General features: G+C 43.7%; 1 protein-coding gene across 3 annotated transcripts; it reads left to right on the plus strand.

Annotated features, from left to right (window-relative positions):
* Positions 1–1,829: 1,829 nt before the first annotated feature.
* Positions 1,830–21,564, plus strand: ALDH8A1 (aldehyde dehydrogenase 8 family member A1). 3 transcript variants are annotated; one of them, XM_008162213.3, is made up of 7 exons: positions 1,830–1,967; positions 6,812–6,959; positions 8,302–8,457; positions 9,972–10,121; positions 13,378–13,634; positions 14,721–14,882; positions 21,112–21,564. In XM_008162213.3, the coding sequence occupies exons 1-7, from the start codon at positions 1,830–1,832 to the stop codon at positions 21,562–21,564; spliced, it is 1,464 nt and encodes a 487-aa protein (XP_008160435.2). The 3 variants fall into 3 exon arrangements, with proteins under 3 accessions (XP_008160435.2, XP_054578309.1, XP_054578308.1); XM_054722334.1 differs by lacking the exon at positions 14,721–14,882; XM_054722333.1 differs by lacking the exon at positions 9,972–10,121.
* Positions 21,565–23,045: the final 1,481 nt, after the last annotated feature.

Genomic DNA, 23,045 nt, shown 5'->3' on the forward strand with positions numbered 1-23,045 from the left:
TGTCTGTAACAATTCCTTTTAATGTTTTTATTTTATTTTATTTTTTTATTGTTTAAAGTATTACAAATAGTAGAACATATGTCTCCTTTTTCCCCTATTGACTTCCCCCAGCCTCGCCCACCCACCTGGCATATGCCCTCACCGCCCCCCCCCCCCCCCCAGTGTCTGTGCCCATTGGTTATGCTTATATGCATGCATACAAGTCCTTTGGTTGATCTCTTACCCACAACCCCACCTCTCCCCTACCTGCTCAAAGTCAAAACAACAATGAGGTACCATCTCACACCTGTCAGAATGGCTGTCATCAACAAATCAACAACAAGTGCTGGCGAGGATGCAGAGAAGAAGGAACCCTCCTACACTGCTGGTGGGAATGCAGACTGGTGCAGCCACTGTGGAGAACAGTATGGAGTTTCCTCAGAAAACTAAAAATGGAACTCCCATTTGACCCAGTAATCCCACTTCTAGGAATATATCCCAAGAAAACAGAAACACCAATCAGAAAGGATATATGCACCCCTATGTTCATAGCAGCACAATTTATAATAGCTAAGATTTAGAAACAGCCTAAGAGCCCATCAGCAGATGAGTGGGTTAGAAAACTGTGGTACATTTACACAACAGAATACTACGCTGGTATAAAAAAGAAGAAATTCTTACCATTTGCAACAGCATGGATGGAACTGGAAAGCATTATGCTAAGTGAAATAAGCCAGTCAGAGAAAGATAAACATCACATGATCTCACTCATTTGTGGAATATAATGAACATCATAAATTGATGAACAAAAATAGATAAAAAGACAAAGAAGCATCGAACAGGGATTTCTTGTATGTTATATATTATATCTCAGACAGAGTTTTGGTTTGTATCTTCATCTCTATGGCCACCCGGAATATGGGCACTGCCTCTGCAGCCCTGGTGTCAGGATGGAGAGGGAGTGTAGAGAGAAGGCATCCAGGGTACAGGAGCCAGCCATGAGCAATGGAAAAGAGAATCTGTCCTTTTTTTTTTTTTTTTTTTGGATAGGTATTCTTTTTTATTTGGTTATTATTTATTTTATTTTATTTTTCTTTCACCATTTATCCCCTTTATGTTCTCTTCCACCCCACCCCCACAATTACCTCACTGTTGTCCATGTCCATGAGTTCTTTCTTTTCTTTTTCTTTTTTTCTCAGTCCCTCCATGACTCCTGCCCCCTACTGCTCTACCCCCCACCCTTACCAGAGATGCCTGCCTGCTCTCAGTCACCTTTGCAGGGTGAGGGCAGAGATGCAGTGAGGAAACAGCACATGGTTTAGTGACAAAAAGATTAAAGTTCATTCTTTACCAACTTTGTATTCAGTCTTGAATACATTAACCTCTCTGAAGCTCAGTTTCTTCTACAAAGTTGGGGAGGTAATGACATTCACTTTATAGAAGGTTGCTGTGTGGAATAAATGAGTAAATTCCTGTGAAGGACTTGCTTCAGGGCCTGGCACTCCGTCAGCGTTTGAGCCATGTATAGCTTATAGCGTGAGCCCAATACTATGATACAGACGCCTTTTGAGAATTTTAAAGGACCATGAACACTTAAGCTGATATTAGTTTAATACTGTTAATCCACTTCTCACAATGTACTGGAAGTCAGTGAAGTATTTGATAACTCTCTTCACTCAGAGTCTGGAGACTGGAATACTGTTTGAGAGTGGCAGGTCACCTCCCCTTTCGCTGATTGGCAGATGGAGACCTGGCTGGACAGGAGGAGGAGACTAACTCAGCAGTGGGGGAAAGCGGTGGGATAACCTGGCTGAAGGACTGTCAAGGGGAAAGGCATGAGTTTTCTCACTATGGCTGGAACAAAGACACTTCTGATGTTGGAAAACTTCATAGGTGGAAAATTTCTACCTTGTAACTCATATATAGATTCTTACGATCCATCTACAGGGGAGGTGTACTGCAGAGTACCAGACAGTGGAAAAGAAGAGGTGAGTGTGTTCACTTAGGAGACTGATATGGTCTGAATAGGTCGGTGAATTATGTGTAAATTCATTTCTAGAAGCAAAAGACTGAAATGGTCTTAATTATGTTGGTGAATTATGTGTAACTTCATTTTCTAGAAGTAAAAGACTGAAATGGTCTTAATATGTCAGTGACTTGTGTATAACTAAGTAATTTTCTAGAAGCAACGGGGAGGATGTGGGGTTTGGGAAAAGGTTAAACTTTAACAGAAGTTTTAGTTCTAGAAAGATTTACTTTGTAACTAACTGGTCATGTATGGTACATGGAGCAAATCTCAGGTTAATTATATGTTAGAAGCAAATCATTAATCTAGGCCACCTACGACACAGACACAAGTCTCAGGCATTCCTTAATAGGGGTCTAGTAAAAAGTATTGTTTGAAAGAATTGTCAGTATTACGTGCTCTACCGAGTGTTGCTTAAACTTGCCAGTATATCCATGGCTTTCTAAAAGACGTGTTACTTTACTAAAACACAAAGTTAGAAAACCCAGGCATTTATTTTAGACTAGGGGCCCAGTGCACGAATTCATGCACCTGGAAAGGAACTGTGGGCTGCGAGGCTGCGGTAGGCACGGGGGCGGGTCTCGGCCCATCCTCTGCGCCCCTGCTCAGCCCCTCCCACCGCAGCCCCTGGTCCCCTGTCTGCCAGCAGCCCTGCTCCTGCCACCGCAGCTCCCATGCGCTGACGGTGCCAGCCCCGCTCACACCTGCTGATGGCACGGAGCAAATGGGGCCTGCGCCAGCAGTGGGTGTGAGCGGGGCTGGCGCCATCAGCGGGTGAGAGTGGCGGCTGCTGCCCCAATCGCCCCTCAGGAGCAGGGAGAGGTGGAGAAGCCCTCAGGGACTATCAGGGCTGGCAGCTGCCACTCACACCCACTGATGGCGCCGAGTGATCGAGACCGGCGCCAGGCACCAGCAGCGGGTGCAAGTGGCGGCTCCGGCACCAGCTGTGGGTGCGAGCAGGGCTGGCATCGGCTGCGGGTGCAAGCGGGGCTGGTGCCACCAGCAGGTGCAAGCACCGGGTGGGACCGTGACATGCAGGAGCAAAGAATTTTCAGTAACCACTAGAGGCTCGCCCCAATGACAGCGACCAGCGCCTCACCATGGTCTGGTGCCCCTGCTCACCTGCTCCAGCATTCCGCAGCAGCCAATGCCCGCCATGTTCTGCATATGCCCCCTGATGGTCAGCGCACGTCATAGCGACTGGTTGTTCGGTTGTTTGGTTGTTCTGGTTGCTTTGCCCTTCTGTCTATTTGCATATTAGCCTTTTATTATATAGGATTATCCTCTAATACTTACTTCTTCAAAATATCTAGTAAAATAAAACTGACCATTTCAATGGGGAAATTAAAAATCAAATTTCCATTTTTTTAGAATTAAATTTAACAGCATCCTTTTTCTTACTCAAGAGCTTCATGTTACACACATTACAATTTTTAGTGATGTAGAATTAATTTTATTGGAAGAATTTTATAAAATATTTGAAGTATATTTCATCAGTTATTGCACTGAGAATGTAAATATATTTGGGGTGATAAATGTGGCTGATGTATGTATATTCATCTAATGCCTAATGGACTCTAAATTATTTTTATTTTATTTATTTCCATCACCATTTATCCCCCATAAATTTATTTTTTAAGGTACAGAGAACTAGATTATTTAAAGATAACTGTAACCTTAATATATAGTATTATATGCAAGGTTTTTCAAAGAACTATTATTTTTCTATTGTTAATATATTTTAAATCTGTCTTGCATTAAAAAGAACCTTATCTTGTGGATTAAAGTTTGAAAATATTGGCTAATGTTGGTTAAACTGTACCCACACTTTTGTTTGCTTCTAATGACCTTGGATAGATGTGGGAAATTCATCCTTGTTTTCTCCAATCCTCCTCATCTTAGCGTGTTTTCCAAAGGGAAGTTAAAAATGAAAAGTATGACAAATTCAGTTGAAATATTTTTTACAGCTAATGCTCATGAGTTTTCAAGTTATGGCTGCACCTACTAGTAGAGGATTAAATATTTTGGAGTTCCTAGCAATCTACCATGCAAATATTCTATTTGATCCCAAATATTCTATTTGATCCCAAATATTCTATTTGATCCCATTCTATTCCCCCCCCCCCCCGATTTGAAATATATGGTCACCATGCAAACTACATGCCAACTTCCCCAAAAGTCACTCACAGAAAGTACAGCTGGTGCTGCTCACAGTGGTTCCCATTTATTCAGTTTTTGAGATATACTTTGCATCCACAGCCCTTTAGTATAAATTGTCCCAAATAGGAGTCATAACCTACAAATTGGACTCTGTCATCATCCTTATTTTGCAGAGTACAGTATGCTAACATTCATCTCTGCTGCTTGGGCTCAGACAGTGGTCTCTCTCTCTCTCTCTCTCTCTCTCTCTCTCTCTCTCTCTCTCTCTCTCTCTCTCTCTCTGCCTTATACCATTGCAGACAGAAGCACAGACTGGAGTCAGACAGCCTGGCTTGGAAGACGAGCTGCACCACTTAGTACCTATGGTCTTGAGCTTGAGTTGAACCTCCTTTTGCCTCCGTCTCCTTATCTATGAATGGGGGGAAATCATATCTACTTCACAGTGGTGTTCTGAGAATTAAACAGACTGACTTAGGTAAAACCCTTAGTGTCTGGCATCTATTAAAGCTTTCTAAGTATTAGCTTTTGCTAATATTGTATATTGTAGATGAATATGCATTCTATATTAAATGGACACAGGACATGTGGCATTAAACAGTTTAGAAGACATTACTGAAATTGAGTTTTCTGCTTCTCAAAAAGATTAGAGTTTTATATTGACAACTATAGGAAGATTAGAATTTTACATTACTGTAGAAATGAACTCTCCTCTTGTTGCCTTGGCAACAGGGTGTCCACGAGCCTGCATCTGTGGTGGAGATCACTAAGGCCCACATGTCTTCCTTCATCCTGTCTGCAGGTCCATATTAGAGACTCAGTTTTTGAGGTGAAACCATCATCTTTCCAGACATGTCTAATTAAGGCGAGGATCATTTTATACCTTACCTCAGCTCCTCTGAAAGTGACTTTGTTCGCATAAAGAAAACAGGAGAGAAGTGAGATCAGGTTTTCGGTAAGAGGGCCTCAGTGCCGGTGGTGGAATTGTCAGGTCACATGATACAAGAAATAAGCTGTGGCATCTGGAAGCCTGGGAAGAGGATTCTGGGGCTGAGCCTGTGGGCCCAATGGTGGGGAAGGCTCTATGATGATAAATGTTTGTCATGCACGTGAGAGAGGAGAGGGCAACACACTCTATGGATTTGCTATCTTAGACATCGCCTAAGAGAGGAGAGAGGCAGCAGGTGGCCTGAAAATTTATTCTGCCTTGCACATTACCTTCCCATACACTATTTCCTTTTGGACTTAGCTCTAAAACTGGGTCCCCAAGCTCTCTGTTCCATTACAGATACCCTTCTCTCCAAACGAGGCCTCTTCCACTGGGCAGAGATAGGCAGGGAGCAAGGAGCAGGGGTGGTTGTTATGCCATAGCAGGCCAGCTCGTGGTCTTGGCAGCCACAAAGATCTGGGTTTGAATCCTGACTGCCAATTATTGGCTGTGTGACCTATGGCAAGTTACTTGAGCTCTCTGTGCTTCAGTGTTTTTCATCTAAATGGGCAAAGCAATACTCATGTTACAGAATTTTAAAAGGGGTTAAATGAAATAATTTGTGTAATAGCACTTAGCAGATTTCCTTATATATAAAAATCCCATATAATAAAGAGCTAATATGCTAATGGTCATCATGCCATCACGCCATAACAACCGATCAGCAGGAGGCTGTGTGCACAGCAGGTGCACGTGGGTGGGTGGGGACTTGACGCCTTGTCCTTCTGGACACAGCCACAATGGCAACCTGAGGCCCAGGCAAGCCACGGATGGCAGCTGCCCAGCTGCCCAGGGCTGGCCCAAGGCTCAGGCAAGTTGCGGATGGTGGCTGCTGCTGCCCAGGGCCCGAGGCTCAGGCAATGAGGGCTGGGCTGAGGCTCAGGCAAACCATGGTGGCTGTGAAGGCTGAGGCTCAGGCAGCCGTGTGGCTAGCAGTGGCAGCAGCAGCAGCAGCAGCAGCAGCAGCAGCAGCAGAGGTGTGATGGGGGCTTTGCTGTCCCCTGATTGCCAGGTCTCCTCCCACAGAGGGAGGCCAGAGGCAACAGCAGTGAGGGGGTGGTGCCTTCCCCTGATCGGCTGTGGGGAGCAGGCCTAAGCTGTCAGTAGGACATCCCCTGAGGGCTCCTGGACTATGAGAGGGGGCAGGCCAGGCTGAGGGACCCCCCCCCCCCCCCGCACCAGTGCATGAATTTTCAAGCACTGGGCCTCTAGTTAGTCAATAAATGACCAATATGACTGGTCATTCCAAATGGGATGACAGTGATTTCAAACAAAATTATCAGGTATGTCTGAGCTGGATTAAGAGTTTAGAGATTCTGTGGATCTCAACTAAGTTTCCCCTCTCATACGATATTTTTAAAAGTCTATATTATGCAATGACTGAAAATGTGCATCTGTTAAAATTCAAATAGCTTCTTTCTAATTATCTGATTGCCACATTCTGGATACGGGGCTCGAGATGGAGCATTTTTCTTTGTTTTTGTGGTTCCCCTGCTTTGCTGGTCACATCAGCAAACACCTTGTGGGTAAATCAGCACTGGGAATATTCGGAATTAGGCAGGAAATAATCTTGGCGTGTATGGATTCTGGATTCCTGCGATCCCTGGGAGCAACAACAGTCGTAAGGAGTAAGACAACCCTCTTCTGTTTGCTCCTCAAAGGTAGAGGCTGCGGTGGAGGCTGCCAGAGCCGCCTTCCCGGGCTGGTCGGCCAGGAGCCCGCAGGAGCGCTCGCAGGTGCTGCACCGCCTGGCGGACCTGCTGGAACAGTCCCTGGAGGAGCTGGCTCAGGCCGAATCCAAGGACCAAGGTGAGGCGGGCGCATCTGCAGGGCTGTCTCTGCCAGAGCCGGGGGTTGAGTGCACCTGTCGCTTACTAAATGCTTTATGGAAAGTGTAACCCATTCCTCAGAGGCTGGACAACGATTCTTCCTCAACTGTAATCGCTGGAACTGGGCACTCTCTTCGTGTTACCCCTCCTGGGACCACCAGGCCACAGGCACCCAGGCTTCTCCTGGCGGAGGAGGAGGGGGAAGCAAAACCACCCAAGGCCTCTGAGGTCGGAGGCGCCTCATTCTCGTGGCCAAAGCGAGTCCCCGCTGAACCCAAGTTCAAGGGGCAGGGAAATAAATACACTCTGTTTGGTGGAAGGAACTGCAAACATGCATGTCAAAGGGCATGGAGCTGGGGAGGGAGGAAGAACTAGGGTTGATCACGTCATCTTCCACCAATTCTAAGAGGCGAATTAGAAAGCAAAGGTAATTTGAAGAGCAGTTCACAGTCAAGTTGCTTAGAAAGCGATCTGAGATACCGCTGTTCTACTTCCCACACAGTTGTCCCAATTTTTTACCTGCTTCCCAGAAGTCAGGGTCATGGAGTAAATGCCTGTAGGCCTTTGCAATAATATCTATTAGGAAAGGCAATTGCTTAAAATGATGTGCGTGCTGTAAACCAGCCTGCAGTTAGGCAGCAGGCTGCCTCCACGCCCTTAGGAAGAAAATGGTTCCTCCTGGAGCTCCTGGCACCGCAGTGTCCCCGCGTCTCTGAGGGCAACTAAGGAACACTCCAGGCAAGCTTGGGTTTCTGGTTTGTTCAACCAGGAGCTAGGATGCGCGTGGGGCACGTGATGGGCGATCGAGTGCCACAGCAGCGCCAGGGGTTTCCTGCTGTAGTTCTGCCACGTGCCCATCTTAATGACCCCTCTCTGTGTTGGGGGAAGGGGTACATTTAATATACATCACGTGTTTATCCAAGTGGATTTTTGGTGATGTGCAAATAGCAGCTATCTTTACACCCACGATGCCAACTCCCTCTTTGGGACGTGTACAAAGCTTGCGATTTTGAAGGAGCTGGTGTGGGGGAAGTGTTAGCATCTGGCAGATTTATGATGACAGCTCTCTGAATTGTGCAGTCCACAAAGCAACGATCATTTGACTCAATTTACCTCCCCCACCTCACCTTATAACTTCATATCTAATTATTTCATGGTTTTATTAAACCACGACCAATGCTTTGTATAGTCAGTGAATGTCTGTCCCAGGCTGGAAGGAACGGGGGCACCGGCAGGGTGAGCGGGGTATGTGTGTCATCCTGTCTCCACTGTCCGTGGTGAAATACACCGACTGTGCTTTCTGTTGTTGACTGTTTTCACAGGGAAAACCATAACCCTGGCAAGAACCATGGACATTCCCCGGTCTGTACAGAACTTCCGGTTCTTTGCCTCCTCCATCCTGCACCACACGTCAGAGTGCACCCAGATGGACCACGTGGGCTGTCTGCACTACACCGTGCGGGCCCCTGTGGGGATCGGTAGGTGCCTTTCCAGGAAAGCCTGGAACATGACTGCACAGAGAGCAGCTCAGTCAGTTCTGTAGAATTGATCTAAAGGGACAGATTAAGGCAAAGGAAAGACTTCTTCTACTGTGACTAAAATACAGTTTTGGCCTTAAAAATCGATTTCTGGTTTATTTTCTTTGTGTGAAATTCTCTACTTATTCCTGGAAGCTTGTTCTTGGGAAATCACAGGTAAAAGAATGATGCAGAGAGGAAATTCATGAAGGAGGATTCCCCCCACCGCCCTTTGTAACAAAAAAATGTCTATTTCCAGGAAGTAGATTAAGAGCATGGCTTCTGGATGTGTGTGGGGCAAATTACATAGCATTTGTGTGCTGCACTATTCTTATCTGAAAAACTGAAAGAATAGTTTGATTTTGTCTTTATATATTTTATATGAATTAAATAAATTAGTAAGTGTAGAACATTCAGAACAGTGCCAGGTACATGGTAAATAAGCTTTGGCTGAATTATCTACTTTCCTCACTCATTTCTTTGCTTCCTGCCTTTTGAAGACCCCTAATTATCTGCAATGACTGAAAATTTCCACTAGATGTCAATATTTCCTCTCAGAAAACCCCCACTGTTCATATTTTACTAGTTATGTTTTATGACAGGATAAAAGAATATGTTAAAAGGAAAGAAAATGGGACATCTTACCAATTTGATTATTTGAAACCTTTGGAAATGGTATTTTCAAGGCATTATGAAAAACTCAGACATCATCCTAAGAAGTATGCGAATACATTATGCTGCAAAAATATTATCTCCTAAAGCAAAGAGTTTTCAATGGGAAATGTAATAACATAAACTATGCTTATATACTTTTATAGCACAGACTTGAAGGCAGATTATAAATTAAGTGACTTTGTTTTTATTTTTGCTTGTTTCATGGTTGGGAGGCTGGGCAGTTTCATACTATCATATGAAGATACATTCTAGTTGTTGGTTCTGTTAACTAAAGAGAAAACCCATCTGATCAGGATACAGGTGAGAACTTAGAGAAACTTTTTTAATGCAAAAATCCTCTGGCCGATCTAAGATGGATTTCACAACCTCAGAACCTATTTGCTCTTATTTTATAAATAGTTCTAAAAAGCTTGAATTTTATGTCTCCATCCAATAAACTCTGAAGAAATGGTAGCTGGACAGTTTAATGATGAGGAGGGAGAGATTTAGACACATGTAAAGATGAGTCCATAAATCTCAAAACTCATCACATTATGGAACTGTTTAGCCCCCAAATTTATACAACTGTTGCTCATTAATATAATTGTAAGCTATCAGGAAAAGACTGAACTGTATTGATTATAGTTTTACAAGGCACAGTTGTTGGTAATACATTTTAGAACGATTTCCCTGAAGTTGGCTCCAGATAAGCAAAGTTGGGGGTCTGAGGAGCTTAGGTTCCATGCAGCGGAAGGAGAACCCCGTAGGGCCGGTCTGCTCTGAGGGGCATGTCATTTTGGCACGCTTCTGCTCTCGGTTAGCTGGTCTGATCAGTCCCTGGAATTTGCCACTCTACTTGCTGACCTGGAAGATCGCTCCGGCGATTGCTGCGGGCAACACTGTGATCGCCAAGCCCAGCGAGCTGACCTCAGTGACTGCGTGGATGATGTGCAAACTCCTGGAGAAAGCAGGTAATTGGGTGTCAGAGTTTGAGGGAGGATTGGCTTTGGGGCTGCACTTTGTGTAGGCTTTAGTCCCCTTAGGGTTACTGACATTTGAAAAGTCATTTTGGATAGAAACCTACTAAACAGCAAAACAGATTCCACGGACATCTTTGGTTTTTGTCTCCCTGTTCCTTTTCTGAGAAATTCCCTTCGTCCGTGGGGCTTGCTCACAGGGCTTCCTCTATTCAACCCTAGAACGTGCCACTGCAGGACAGTTCCTCCCTGCGGGCTCAGGTGGCAGCAAAGGGCACATGATAGGAAGACAAGGACAGGCTTAAAGAGCCCCAATGAGCCAGATGCCAGCCTGCTCCAGGGGCTGTCCTTGATAGTCAATTTAAATCTGATGTTGGAACCACAAGTTAATCTTGATGAAAGTAAGAGTACTACTGGTACTTCTCTGGTTTGTATAGCTATAGAATACCTGCTAGGAACAGCCCATTTTCAAGAGATTTGAAATACACCCCTCTGTTTCCCCTGCATTTGGAATCACTACTCAGGTGCTGATATAACCTGGCTTCGTGTCCCCTTTTTGCTAATATTGCAATGACCACATTCAGGGTGGGTTTCTGGTTTAGTTTTGGGGTGTTCAGCCTGACACTGCACCAGGGTTGGAAGGTAGCACTCAGGAGAGCCTGTCTTGCACCCCATGAGAAGGCCGCTCGCTGCCAGGTCCCTCAGCTCGTGTTTCCATGGCCTGGGTGGGAATGATGGGTGGGTGTTAGGGAGGGGGCTGTCTTTCTGGCTCTCTTGGTCTCTGCTGTGCGTGCTTCCTTCAAAGAGGAGTGCGAGCGTCCCCCCCACATTCCACGTGGTTCAGGGTTCAGTTTCAGGGTTCGGGCTCTGGAGGAGGCCGCACACAAATGAAAGAGACAAGACAAGAAAATATTAATTTGGGAATTGGGGGCCAGGTGGAAGCCCAAGAGAGGACTACGCCTTGCTCTGGCCTTGCCATCCCTTTTATTCAGGTTTGGGATCCACCTATAGCCCTTAGGCAGGCAATTCCAGTAAAAGCTCAATGATAGCCCATCAGCAAGGATTTACATGAGACTAAAAGGTGGAAGTTGCTTCAGCTCCCTTTGTCTCCACCAGACAGTGGGTGTATGGCTCTGACCCTTGCCAGAGCCTCAAGGTTGACCAGCCTTCAGGACTCCTTGTCCACCCCTTTCTGCTAGTGAAGGCAACGGGCAGCTTCCAACAGAGGAGGTACTACTGGGCACACCTGTGTCCACTGAGTGGCTATTTGGAAAGAGCCCATCTCTCTTTTCTGGATGTCTTTTCTCTCGAAGTAAAAAACGTGCACATTGGCTCCCAGGAAAGTTGAGTCAGTTCTTTAAGATTTAGAGGACAGGCTAAACCATGCCTGTTTAGAGAAGAGCACTGGGCCTATAACCTTGTTCAGCTGCCCGTTCCCCTTGTATCCTACCGAGGCACGAGGCCTCCCAGCCTAGGTCTTTGGGATCACGTCTGTGGATGCCCTAGGCCTCTGGAGGGTGTATGATGTGAATGTGCCTGACTCTCTCGTGTTCCAGAATGTGCCATCCCTCCCTTACACAGGGATCAGGTTCTAATCCCTTTCTTTACAAAATAGAGTCCACCTTCTCATGCCCCCACCCCCATCCAAATATCAGATAAATAACCACATGCCCGATGTTTGACGGCAATGCAGGGCCCCCTCTTGCCAATGATGGGACACTTGCTCTTGTTTTCCTCCCATCAGCCACAGGGAGGACTTCTCCCCCAAGCATCTTCTTTGCCCCAACCCAGGGCCTAGCTGCTGTCACATGGTGCCTGGCTTTGGGCCTGCCCTCACCTGGCAGAGATATATGACCCAGAAAGCTGACTTCTATGCTAGATTTCAACATGTGCACATTGAGTGTAGAGGAGCCATCACTGGAAATGAGGCTTGAATCTTCTCCTTGGGGGCTCACCTGAATGGGGCCTCGGTTGTGGCCTCAAGGTGATTGGACTAAGGCTGTGGCTCTACGCAAATATGTTTTGGATGATAATGAATCATCAATGTAAAATTATTATTTATACTTTAAAAGCATATCCTTGAAGAGAATGTTCTAATCCAAAAAAATTATGTTTCTGTTGAGAGAATGTCTAATCTGGAGCAAGGGAAAAATACTAGGAGCAGGAAGTAGTTCAAAATCCTCATACACTGGAGACTTCTGTCTCTGATGTACTTCAAGCCTGGAGAAACAGAGGGAACAAACTCAGCTGCCTCCAGGCAAACCCTAAGGGCTTCCAGGACACAACACAATTGCACACAGATTTTCTCTCTGAACACTTGAAGTCAAGGGCCATTTCTAATTCAGATAATGCACATTTAGATAAGCATCCATTTACTTAACAATTATTTCCTAATAATGCTACCTCCCTAATAGAAGTGTTGGGGGAATCTAAAGAAGGTAAATCCCTCACAGCAATGACAGACCTACAGTAAGCATCCAGTAAATGTGAATTAGCACTTACTGGTATTAATCCTATGTGGCAAACTAGGCTGTGTGCAGGAAGTACATACAATGGAGAGCAAAAATCAGGTACTAACCTGCCCTTAGCTAGTGTACCTTCTAGTGGAGGGTATACATATTAGTAAACAGGTAAACATATAAGTAAATACATGCAGACATAGGGCAGTAGGATCTCATGATAGAAAAGACTGGACTGGGGCATCTAATTTTGGGTGTTCTTGGTACTTTAAGTCAGACCTAGATTGTAATGACACATTTATATCATGGGGCTCAGGACCTTCAACTCAAAACTTACCTTCCTGGGGTGGGGAGAGCTGCCTTCACTCCCCTGGACCAAGAGAGTCAACTTCTTCCCTGGATTTTGCAGCACTTGCCCTCCCCTCTACTTGACATTTTCACACTGCATTGTGACTCCTGGATGCCAGCTTGGAGCAGGGCTCTCCTCCCTCACAGGGCTTGACCTACTGGAAGAATCTCTGCATCCTCAGCCTCGGAGGCCTAGTCAGTTTTATAGAATGAATTATGTAGAATGTCGTACCCTGAAGTTTCTGGGGCAAAGCATCTGGAGAATTCCGCCTAGGGTGTATGCTAGGCAGAGGTGATACTGTAGTTTTTGCTTTACTATTAAACTAGAGATGGCCATAAGAGTTCAATCCCACCTACTGGGCTTTCAAGGAGAATTGACATGTAACTCAAAGTCCTCAGCATGCTGAGAATACTTACTGTAACGGATACTGTTTCCCATCCAGGTGTTCCACCAGGTGTGGTAAATATTGTGTTCGGCACAGGGCCCAGGGTAGGCGAGGCCCTGGTGTCCCATCCAGAGGTGCCCCTCATCTCCTTCACTGGGAGCCAGCCCACAGCCGAGCGGATCACACTGCTGAGTGCTCCCCACTGCAAGAGGCTCTCCCTGGAGCTGGGGGGCAAGAACCCTGCCATCATCTTTGAGGATGCCAACCTGGAGGAGTGTATTCCAACCACTGTCAGGTCCAGCTTTGCCAACCAGGCATGTCCTCTGGGTTTTGGTTTGCTTGTTTGTTGGTTGGTTTTGAACTCTGCTGCCCTGTCAAGTAGGATCTGTTTCATCTCAATGCCCAGCCAGGAGTAGGTCAATCCGGTGCTATATCAGTGAAAGGAGAATCGTTACTTTGTGTTACTCCATTGACCATCTGTTCAATCTTAGTGTCAATCCATAGCCTTTGGAGTCACAGCTTCTGTTCAGCACATTCCTTTTCTTGAGTTACACAACTTTTATCAGGGAGCAGCCATGGGCAAAATGATTGATTTTTGCTACTCCAAGCTTATCCATGCTGGTATTCATCGATTTCCCCAGACTCTTCTTGCTGTCTAGATGGCCTACCTCCAGTAAACCTTTTTCTCCTCTCAGAAGCCTTTCAAATGCATTCTTATCCTTAGAAATAAATACTAGAACCAGTCTAGAGCTGGTTTCTTACCTTAAAGTCACAGATGAGTTTCAGGGCAACTTTGCATCTCCTGAAACTGTGTAACAGGTGTTTTCCTGGGGTCCATAGTTCTCATCAGGGTCTTCAAGGCCATAGCATCCCAGAGGGTGAGGAACACGAGATCAGATACCCTACACTGTAGGCTTCATGGAGAGGGTAATTGTGCCTGCTTCTGTGCAACGTATTAGCCTCAACACCCAGGACAGTCCCTAGGATGGGGCATACATATTGAATGGTTTTCTCCAAAGCTGTGTTTTAACTTTTTTAAGATAAAAAACAAAGACTTAAGCCAAAGAGTTAGAACTTCCATAGAAGGAAAGATGAGTGGAATGAGATATATCTTTATTCAACCTAACTTGAATAATTTGCATAATCTTTTGAACCTTCACTTCTTTACCAGTAAATTATGGAAATTGTAATAATTATGCCTTCCAATAGGGTTTTTGTGAAAAACATTCTGTATAATGATTATTTTCATGATCACTATAATTGTAATTAATTCTCTCTCAGAAATTCCTACAGAAAGTGGCTTAGAAATATATATATATTACTCAGAATGCAGCATGATCTGTCCATGAAGGAGTGTGTCCTGCAGTCTTGTCATTTTCCTCATGTGTCATTCTTGGCAGGGTGAAATCTGCCTCTGTACCAGCAGAATCTTTGTCCAGAAGAGCATCTATAGTGAATTTTTAAAGAGGTTTCTAGAAGCTACTAGACTGTGGAAAGTAGGCATTCCCTCCGACCCGTCGGCCAGCATGGGAGCTCTGATAAGTAAAGCTCATTTGGAGAAAGTAAGTAAATCTCTGCCATGTACCTCACAGGAAGAGTTCTTGTTTGGAGAGAAGCTCAGTGCAAGGCATGCTTTGAAATATTGTTAATTACTACCTTATTTTTGAGCAGTTATGACCTGTGGGAAATTATCTCTGGATACAGAGTCTAAAAATGTTGGATGTGAATAAACAAATGTAGTGCAGATTTAAAACAGCATCTGTGTGAAATGAATGCACTTGAGAAGTCAGCATGGAGATACCACCAGAAGAGTGAGAAAGGCAATTTTCAAAGCATAAAGGTCAAAATCTCCATAAGTCACTGTTCCCAGTGGAGAGGGTACTGCCTCTGGCTTACAGCAGATAGCATTTTGTAATTGCCAGAACACACAGTCCAAATTATGTGGTCTTTAGTTAGTGGAGTGACTAGCGGTGGCTTACATGGGAGAAGCCATTGATGGTGTATGGGTGGTTTATGGAATTTCGATTTCTAAAGTCATTTTAATTTATTACCTGATGTCACTCTTCCCAAAATAAGTCATAGATTTTGGTACTGGAAGGCTCTTGTCTTCAGCTGCAGTAACTAAGGCCCACCAAGGAAAATGTGCCTCCATCATCAGTCACTAAGGGACGAAGCCGTTACTTAAGTTTGTAGAAATCTGTGGCACTGCACTGATTTGGCAGACTTAGCACAGTTTAACATTGACCTTCACAATATTGTGAAGCACAGAGGTCATAGGTGGGAGGGTGATGTTGCTTGATGGTCTCTTCTTTTTTTTTTTTTTCTCAGTGAAATAGGAAGCAGGTGATGGGGAGAGAAGGTGTTGGGGGTTTCAGGAGAGAGGAGAAGGTATGGAATAGTCTTGCAGATCAGGAGAGAGAATGGACTTTGAAATGATTGTGTTGTCAGCAGGCAACTCTAAGGGCTCATTGAGGCTTGTGGTCACTTATTTAAAGTGAGGCTAGCCAGCATGGCTGTTTTCTTCCAGTCAAATTCACCTGCAAGATTCCAGGTGCCTAGGCAGCAGTCCTCAGAGCGCCCATGGGACTTATAGTTGTGGATGTTGCCCCCTCGTGGAATGAGGAATCACCAGGTGCAGGAGGCTTCTTTGTCCTCTCTTGTACGGCTGTTCTGCACACCAGGCCTCCATGCCTGCCCACCCATACATGCAAATAACTGTTGCAAAACAAGTTAAGCATGTTCTGAATGCTTCCTATGGAGCAAAAGCTAACTTCCAGAAGCATTTTTGCAGTAGGCTCAGGGGCTTGGTGCAGTCTGAAGTCCCCTTTGCAATTCACCACTCACCTGAAGTTTAAAGTTCTCTCTATAGGAAATCAACAGAGAGACTATTTTTTTTTTTCTATCTTAGGCCATAATTCACCCAGTGAAGGGATATATATCAGTAAAGTAAATAAAAGTATTTGATTTTCCTGTGGGCTTTAACATAATATTTAAAAAATATATTTTTATTTATTTCAGAGGGGAAGGAAAAGGGAGCGGGAGATAGAAACATCAATGATGAAAGAGAAACATTGACTGGCTGCCTCCTGCATTCCCCGCACTGGGGATCGAGTCCAAAACCTAGGCACATGCCCTGACTGGGAATCGAACTGTGACCTCTTGGTTCATAGGTTGACATTCAACCACTGAACCACACTGGCTGGTCATAACATGATATTTTTTATGCTCAGCACGACCCTACTTGCCCACAGTGGCCTTTTCTTTAGGCTGCCTCATGGTTCTTCTGAGCTCCACCCAAGGCCCCCTTGTAGGCATCTCTGCTCTCTGACAACAAACAGCTTCAGCCATATGAGTTGCTCTTCCTCACATGGGCAATAGGCCCTCTTCAAAGCCAGCATCAGACCGTGTGGGTGCTCATTAGATGTCCCAGGATGCTGATAGCAATCAAGAGGAGGCAACTTAAAACCTGGTTGTGCTGAGCTCACATACTGTCCTTTTAAGAGGATCCTGTGTCCATGCTGATATTTCCAGATTAGCCAAGTTACTTTTAAACCTTGCTTTAGTATCATAGTTATTTGATACACCTGGCTGTGATGTATCTTGTTATGTATGGTCATACCTCACCTTGTTCACAGTCAAGCCTGAGTCTTTAAAGTGACCCGGGAGTCTGTCACCCATTACCACTGTCCCTATTACCTCTGTCACCCTTCCCCTCTCTCATTCAGCTGCTGCATGCTAACTTCCCTATTCTTCCTTGAAAATATCAGGCCCCTCCTTCTTGCCCTTTGCTCTTGCTGCCCATGCCCCCTGGAATGTTCTTCCTTCAGAGATTTACTTGGCTTTCTCCTTAGATCAAATGTTACCCTCTGAATTAGAGCTTGCCTGCTCACCCTATATAAAGTCACACCCACCAGAACTTCCTCTGTCTCTTTGCAGCTTTATTTTTCTCCGTGACTCTTACTACCACCTGACATATAATATGTATTATTTATTCCTTTATTAACTATTTTTACTTGACTAGAATGCAAGCTCCATGATCAGTTTCATTCACTGCTAGATCCTTACATCCCAAAAAAGTGCCTGGAACATAATAGTTGCATATTATTGTTGGACAAATGTTTGAATTAACACTACATCTTGTGTTCTAGTTATACCCCCAAACTTGAGGATTCCATTTTCCTTGAACACTTGAACACAAGCATCTGGTCTCACTGATCATTAAATCACAATAACAATAAAAAATCCATATAAACACATACAAGCCTTTGAGGTTTTGCTTCAGACTCTCCTCTAACTCTTCATCTTTTCATTGGTTATTTCAGCTTATGTCACAGGCAACTTTAGAACGGAATTTTAGTTTCTTAAAAATCTTTGAAAAAATATTGGTGTTCAACTCCTCATTATTATACAAATCCAACTTCTTACATGTCAACTAAGAATTTCAAAAAATATGATCAGCTTATTTTCTAAATTCATTAGAGATTTTTACAGAATTACTACAAATAGGCAAGTGGACCGTTTTCTGTAGGTTCACATCCCCCGCCCCCCAATGTTCTTGCTTTCTCAAGAACCAACTTATAAAAAGGTACCACAATTTTTCAATTATAATACATTTTAGTTGAAAACAACATATTCCTCCAAATTATCAAACTTTTGTTTCATTTTGTTTTTGGTGATTCCCAGTAATTTTAATTACCCCTAAAATGAACACAGAGAATTTAGCAAGTTTTTGTATACAATTTTTGTATACAATTTTCAAAAAATGTTCTAGGGTAAAATACACACCTTAAACTTTGTGTATTTAAGTGGCTCCACAGAGAAGACCTTAAATCACCTTCTTTTCAGTATGTTGGTGTTTGGGGTCCAATGACAGGGATCCCCACGCACGGGGTGTCCTGGTGGATCCTGAGGACTTACCTGCTGCAGACTGAGAATGTATCAAGGGCAGGTGGGAGCTGAGGTCTCCTTTAGCATGTGTGTGTCCCCTTAGCACCTGTGCACAGACAGGAGTGCACCACCTGCAGGTTCTGGGTAACCCCAACCCCAGGTCCATCTCCTGCCTCAGCCCAGCTCCCCATGTGAGTTTCACCAAGTGAGCTAGTTCTCATCTGAGTCCAGGCTAAGATACGAAGGGAGAGCCTGGTTTTCCCCCACTTCCTCCTCTTGGCCTTTTCAGATTGTGACTTTTCAGTTCAGTCTGTCAAACCATCTGGGATCAGGAGACAGGGGACATCTTTCCTTGCCTTTCAGCAGAAAGCTCTGGGGGCTGTGTGCCAAGGAAGGTCTATTTGCCATCTTTGCATTCCTCATCTCCTCTTCTGCACTATGTCTATATCCTCTCCAAATTGAAATAGCCCTGCAGAGTCTGGGGTCTTTGTGTCCATCCTACCTCTGTGTGATTGTCATAATAGAATGGTGATGCAGTGACAGAAGAATCCAAGTAGAATGTGTAAAGGTTGTGCTGTAATGGCAAAGGGTTCAGAAACTCACAGAGACAGAGTGTCTCACATGTTCCTAAGTGGAAATGTCATATCCCAGGTTCCTAGTAGCTACAGGGGATGCAAAGTAAATTGCAATGATTCTGTCCTCAAGGAATGAAGGAAAGTCTCCCTTGCCTATTTCAGACAGTTGCTTTTTCTTTCTATTTTTACCCTCCATAATCCTCCCCTACTTGTCTGTCTGGAGAATCTGGCTGTATGCCTGTCTTCCCATACATGCACGTAACTAGTGATATAGAATTCTCGAGTGTTTACAGGAAGGCTGGGGAAGCCCAGAGGATGTTCACAGATGCATCTCCCAGTTGGACCAGGCAATGAGGTCCACTCTTAAAGTTTCCTATCTCCTGTCAGCTAAGCAAAGTAACACACAGAGGGGTGACACCTCTGAAGTCTCTTAGCTCGTAAGTGTCAGATCATGCATTCATTGTCATCTTCATCAACAGCAATGACCACCGCTGGCATCCAAGAGACTTACTGTGCCCCAGACATTATGCTAAATATTGTACATATTTTATTTAATCCTATGAATAGGTGGCAGTGTTAATCTTATTTTCAGATGATGAAACTGAGACAGAGCATTTAGAATCCCTTAGCTAGTAAGTAATTTGAGCACAGTTGAGCTCCCAAGTCCACTCTTCTCTGTGCTCTGATTTTATATGCAAAGCTAGTAAGTACTAACAATTCTCCACTCAGGAAAAGTTTTGTAATAATAATTCATTACCTTTCATAGCATATTAACAGTCCCAAGGTTGTTTTTTTCCCCCCAGATTTTACTGAAAATCTCAGTTCCTGAGCTGCTAGTATAGGTATCATTCTATCATCCCTCTAAAAAATAAATTCAGTTTAGTATGAGTCACCTTATGCATTAAATATTTTGATAAACCCACAATTTGAAACTAACACCTCTCTTCATATTTGATTATCCCAAGAGCTTCTAAGAGATAACCCTGTAATTCCGTTTAGACGTGACAATGTGAAGCCAGAGCACTCCTTGTACATGGAATTGTGACATATTTCCTGGCACTGCCTCCAGAATGTGCTGCTGGAGACCCTGGCCTGGACTTCCTTCATTCACCCCAGAGGCAGCCTTCAACATCTTTTCATTAATGTGGGTGGGTTGTTTTAAAAGGAGTGAGAGAGGAGGGAGAAGAGAAGTCCAGACCTATTTTAATCTCTACCCACAAACTGGCCTAGGGGTTTTCTGGGAAGGCTTTGAGCTCATCGTGCCAGCTGGGGGAGGAGGTGTGGCAGAGGGGAGGATAAATTGAACCAAATGTTCTGTTTTTAAAAAGTCTTTGACTTATGGCGTATTAAGTGTGCTCCAAATTGGAGCAACAAGTAATAAGATAACACTACCTTTTTTATTTTTACATGGCAAATATATAGCTCTATTTTGAATATAGTTCTACAGTGGAGTTCTAATTCAATACTGGGACAGGATCCTCAGACGATAAATAATAAGTAGGAACCTAAAATGCCCCTTCAAAATTGACCTTGCCTTTGCTGTACTACTTGACTCTTGTTCTGTATTTTAAATTTTGGGGATTATTTTTATATTTCTCCTATGCTTATAATACTGCTCAGAGGCAGACTCATATATCATTGTGACTTAAACATTTCCATATATAAATACATATATCATTATTATAAGTCTATAACCATTAGTAATAAGTATCTGTCATTATCTCTAAGTCACTGGGTTAGCTTATTACATAACTTATTTTCCATTATAGTTACCTAGATATATTTCTGAATATAATCAGTAATGATACTAGAAATTATTTGTTCTGGAAGTTCAGATATTTGAAGGATATCCTGGACTTTAATTAAATCTTGTACACCATTCCACTTCACACTTTCTACAATGGGCATAGCCCCTCAAAAAGTGATAAAATATTCTTTTTGTGTATTTAATTACTGAATATGGCTGAATGTGAATTCTAGTGTTCCCGTTTATTAGTTTTATGAAATGCCTACCCTTTCTGAGGCTCAATGACATTTTCAGCAAGTAGAGGATAACAATACATTGCCAACAGACTTTTGAGAGTATATGTAAGGCACACATGTACTTAAACATTAAGTAAATTACTCTCTCCTTTTCCATATGAGGACTGAATGCCCAAGTGATGAGCACTTGTGCTCCTCAGGCTCAGCAGCTGAGTAATAAGATAATCGATCTTAGATTTCTTGGCAATGACCTCATACGTCTTTCCTAGATGATTTCAAAATACTGAATTTTTTGTTGCTTTGTGTGAAGGTAAGATGTTACTAATCATGGTTTTCACCCACCCAGGTCCGAAGTTACATCAAGAAAGCTCGTGCTGAAGGGGCCCAGATTCTGTGCGGTGAGGGAGTGGACAAGTTGAATCTTCCCCCCAGGAATCAGGGAGGCTATTTTATGCTTCCCACCGTGATAACAGACATTAAGGACGAGTCCTGCTGCATGAAGGAAGAGATATTTGGCCCTGTGACGTGTGTTGTCCCCTTTTATAGCGAAGAGGAAGTGATTAAAAGAGCCAATAGTGTGAAATATGGGCTGGCAGCGACCGTGTGGTCTAGCGACGTGGGGCGTATCCACCGGGTGGCTAAGAAGTTGCAATCAGGCTTGGTCTGGACCAATTGCTGGCTCATCAGGGAGCTGAACCTTCCTTTCGGGGGGATGAAGAGTTCTGGAGTGGGTAGAGAAGGCGCCAAGGACTCTTATGAATTCTTCACTGAAGTCAAAACCATCACCATTAAACACTGACCTTGGCCAGTGGAGAAATTGTTATGGTCAATGCCTGGCTACAGACAATCAGTGGTGCAATGTGGTGAATGGAAATAGTGACAGAAATTCCAGCCAGGGCTTGACTCAGCTGAAGGTTATCTCTAGCTTATCTTCAGTAGTTAGTATTTTTACCTGCTTGGTGAAGAGATGCTGTCTATTTTAAAGGTGAAGAAAAACAATGTAATACTTCTGCTTAGGAAGACACAAAAAGGAAGCCAAACAATTGTCCTCCTATGTTGTGTGTTCATAGGATTTAAAAAAAATCATTTTGATTAGACTCCTGGAAATTCACAGATAATCAGATTTTTTTTTTCATTTGCAAGTAAGTAGTTAAAATAAACCTACAAAGCCAAAGAGAAACAAATCACCATAATTTCCTACCTTTAGGGAGATTGTCAAGATGGTCTCCTATCCATCAGTCAGCAGCATGGCTAATTGTTAATTGACTGTACCTCATTATGAAGGGACCGGGAATGTCAATGATAAACACAGCATGGGATTTGTCAGAGAAGGAACATATGGTATCTCCCAATAAATATATCTGCATAAGCACAAAAAAAAAATAACATAACTATTACTTTTGGAGGAAACTTAGGACAAGAAGAAATCAATCCATTCCTACTATGATGTCTAATCAATTCCAATTCTTAGTGTGTGTACCTAATGAGACTTAACAATTTACTAATCCTAAAGGAAGCAATAAATGTTAAGCAATTTTAGTAACCAGTATGGCATATATCTTCTTTTTGAATTGTCCTTTATTCCTCCTTATCCCCATCCTCTCAGGAGTATGGCCTTATACTAAGTAATAAAGGTATTTCTAGTGCTTTCTTTTCTAGATCCCCTGGTGATCAGAGGAGAAACTTGTTTTGAGCACCTTCTATGTGCCAGGCACTGTGCTGTGACAAGGTTTATAGACCTTAAAATAGCATGTTCAGGATTACACAAAAGGTATGGGAAGAGGTAGGTCTGACTCCAACGCCAGGGCTCTGACTCCAATGCCATGCTTTCTGACCACTTAATACTTGCCTTGAACTGTGTTCCAGAAGCAGCCAAGTACTATAGTTCATAGAACATCACGGTGTGTCTCCCTTCCTTGTCTCCTCCTGCTTGGCCTCTTCCCTCTTCACCTCCAGCACAGCCCTTTTCATACTGCCTGAAACAGTCCGACTTCCCGACAGGACAGGAATCACTGATGGCCAAGCAGATGTTTATCCCCTCTGAAGTCTCCTTTCACAGCACAGTGCCTGGCACATAGAAGGTGCTCCAAACATGTTTTGGGAATGGAACCAGGTCTTCTTGGAGCTCTGGGATATTTATTGGATGGTATATAGGGAGCTGGTGTGTGTGTGTGTGGGGGGGTTGGCACATTGATCTTTATAATTTAGCATACGGTTTTGTTTTTATAATTTAGCATAGGGTTTTGTTTTTATAATTTTGCATAGGGTTTTGGATATGTT

The sequence above is a fragment of the Eptesicus fuscus genome, chromosome 10 (assembly GCF_027574615.1).
Source record: "Eptesicus fuscus isolate TK198812 chromosome 10, DD_ASM_mEF_20220401, whole genome shotgun sequence".
Taxonomy (NCBI): Eukaryota; Metazoa; Chordata; class Mammalia; order Chiroptera; family Vespertilionidae; genus Eptesicus; species Eptesicus fuscus.

What these genes read in the sequence shown, in the direction of transcription:
- ALDH8A1 (XM_008162213.3), top strand. Translation starts at nt 1,830, where the DNA reads ATGGCTGGAACAAAGACACTTCTGATGTTGGAAAACTTCATAGGTGGA. An exon ending in GGTCCAGCTTTGCCAACCAG is followed by an intron (nt 13,635 to 14,720) that starts GCATGTCCTCTG and finishes CATTCTTGGCAG; the next exon opens with GGTGAAATCTGCCTCTGTAC. An exon ending in GTAAAGCTCATTTGGAGAAA is followed by an intron (nt 14,883 to 21,111) that starts GTAAGTAAATCT and finishes TCACCCACCCAG; the next exon opens with GTCCGAAGTTACATCAAGAA.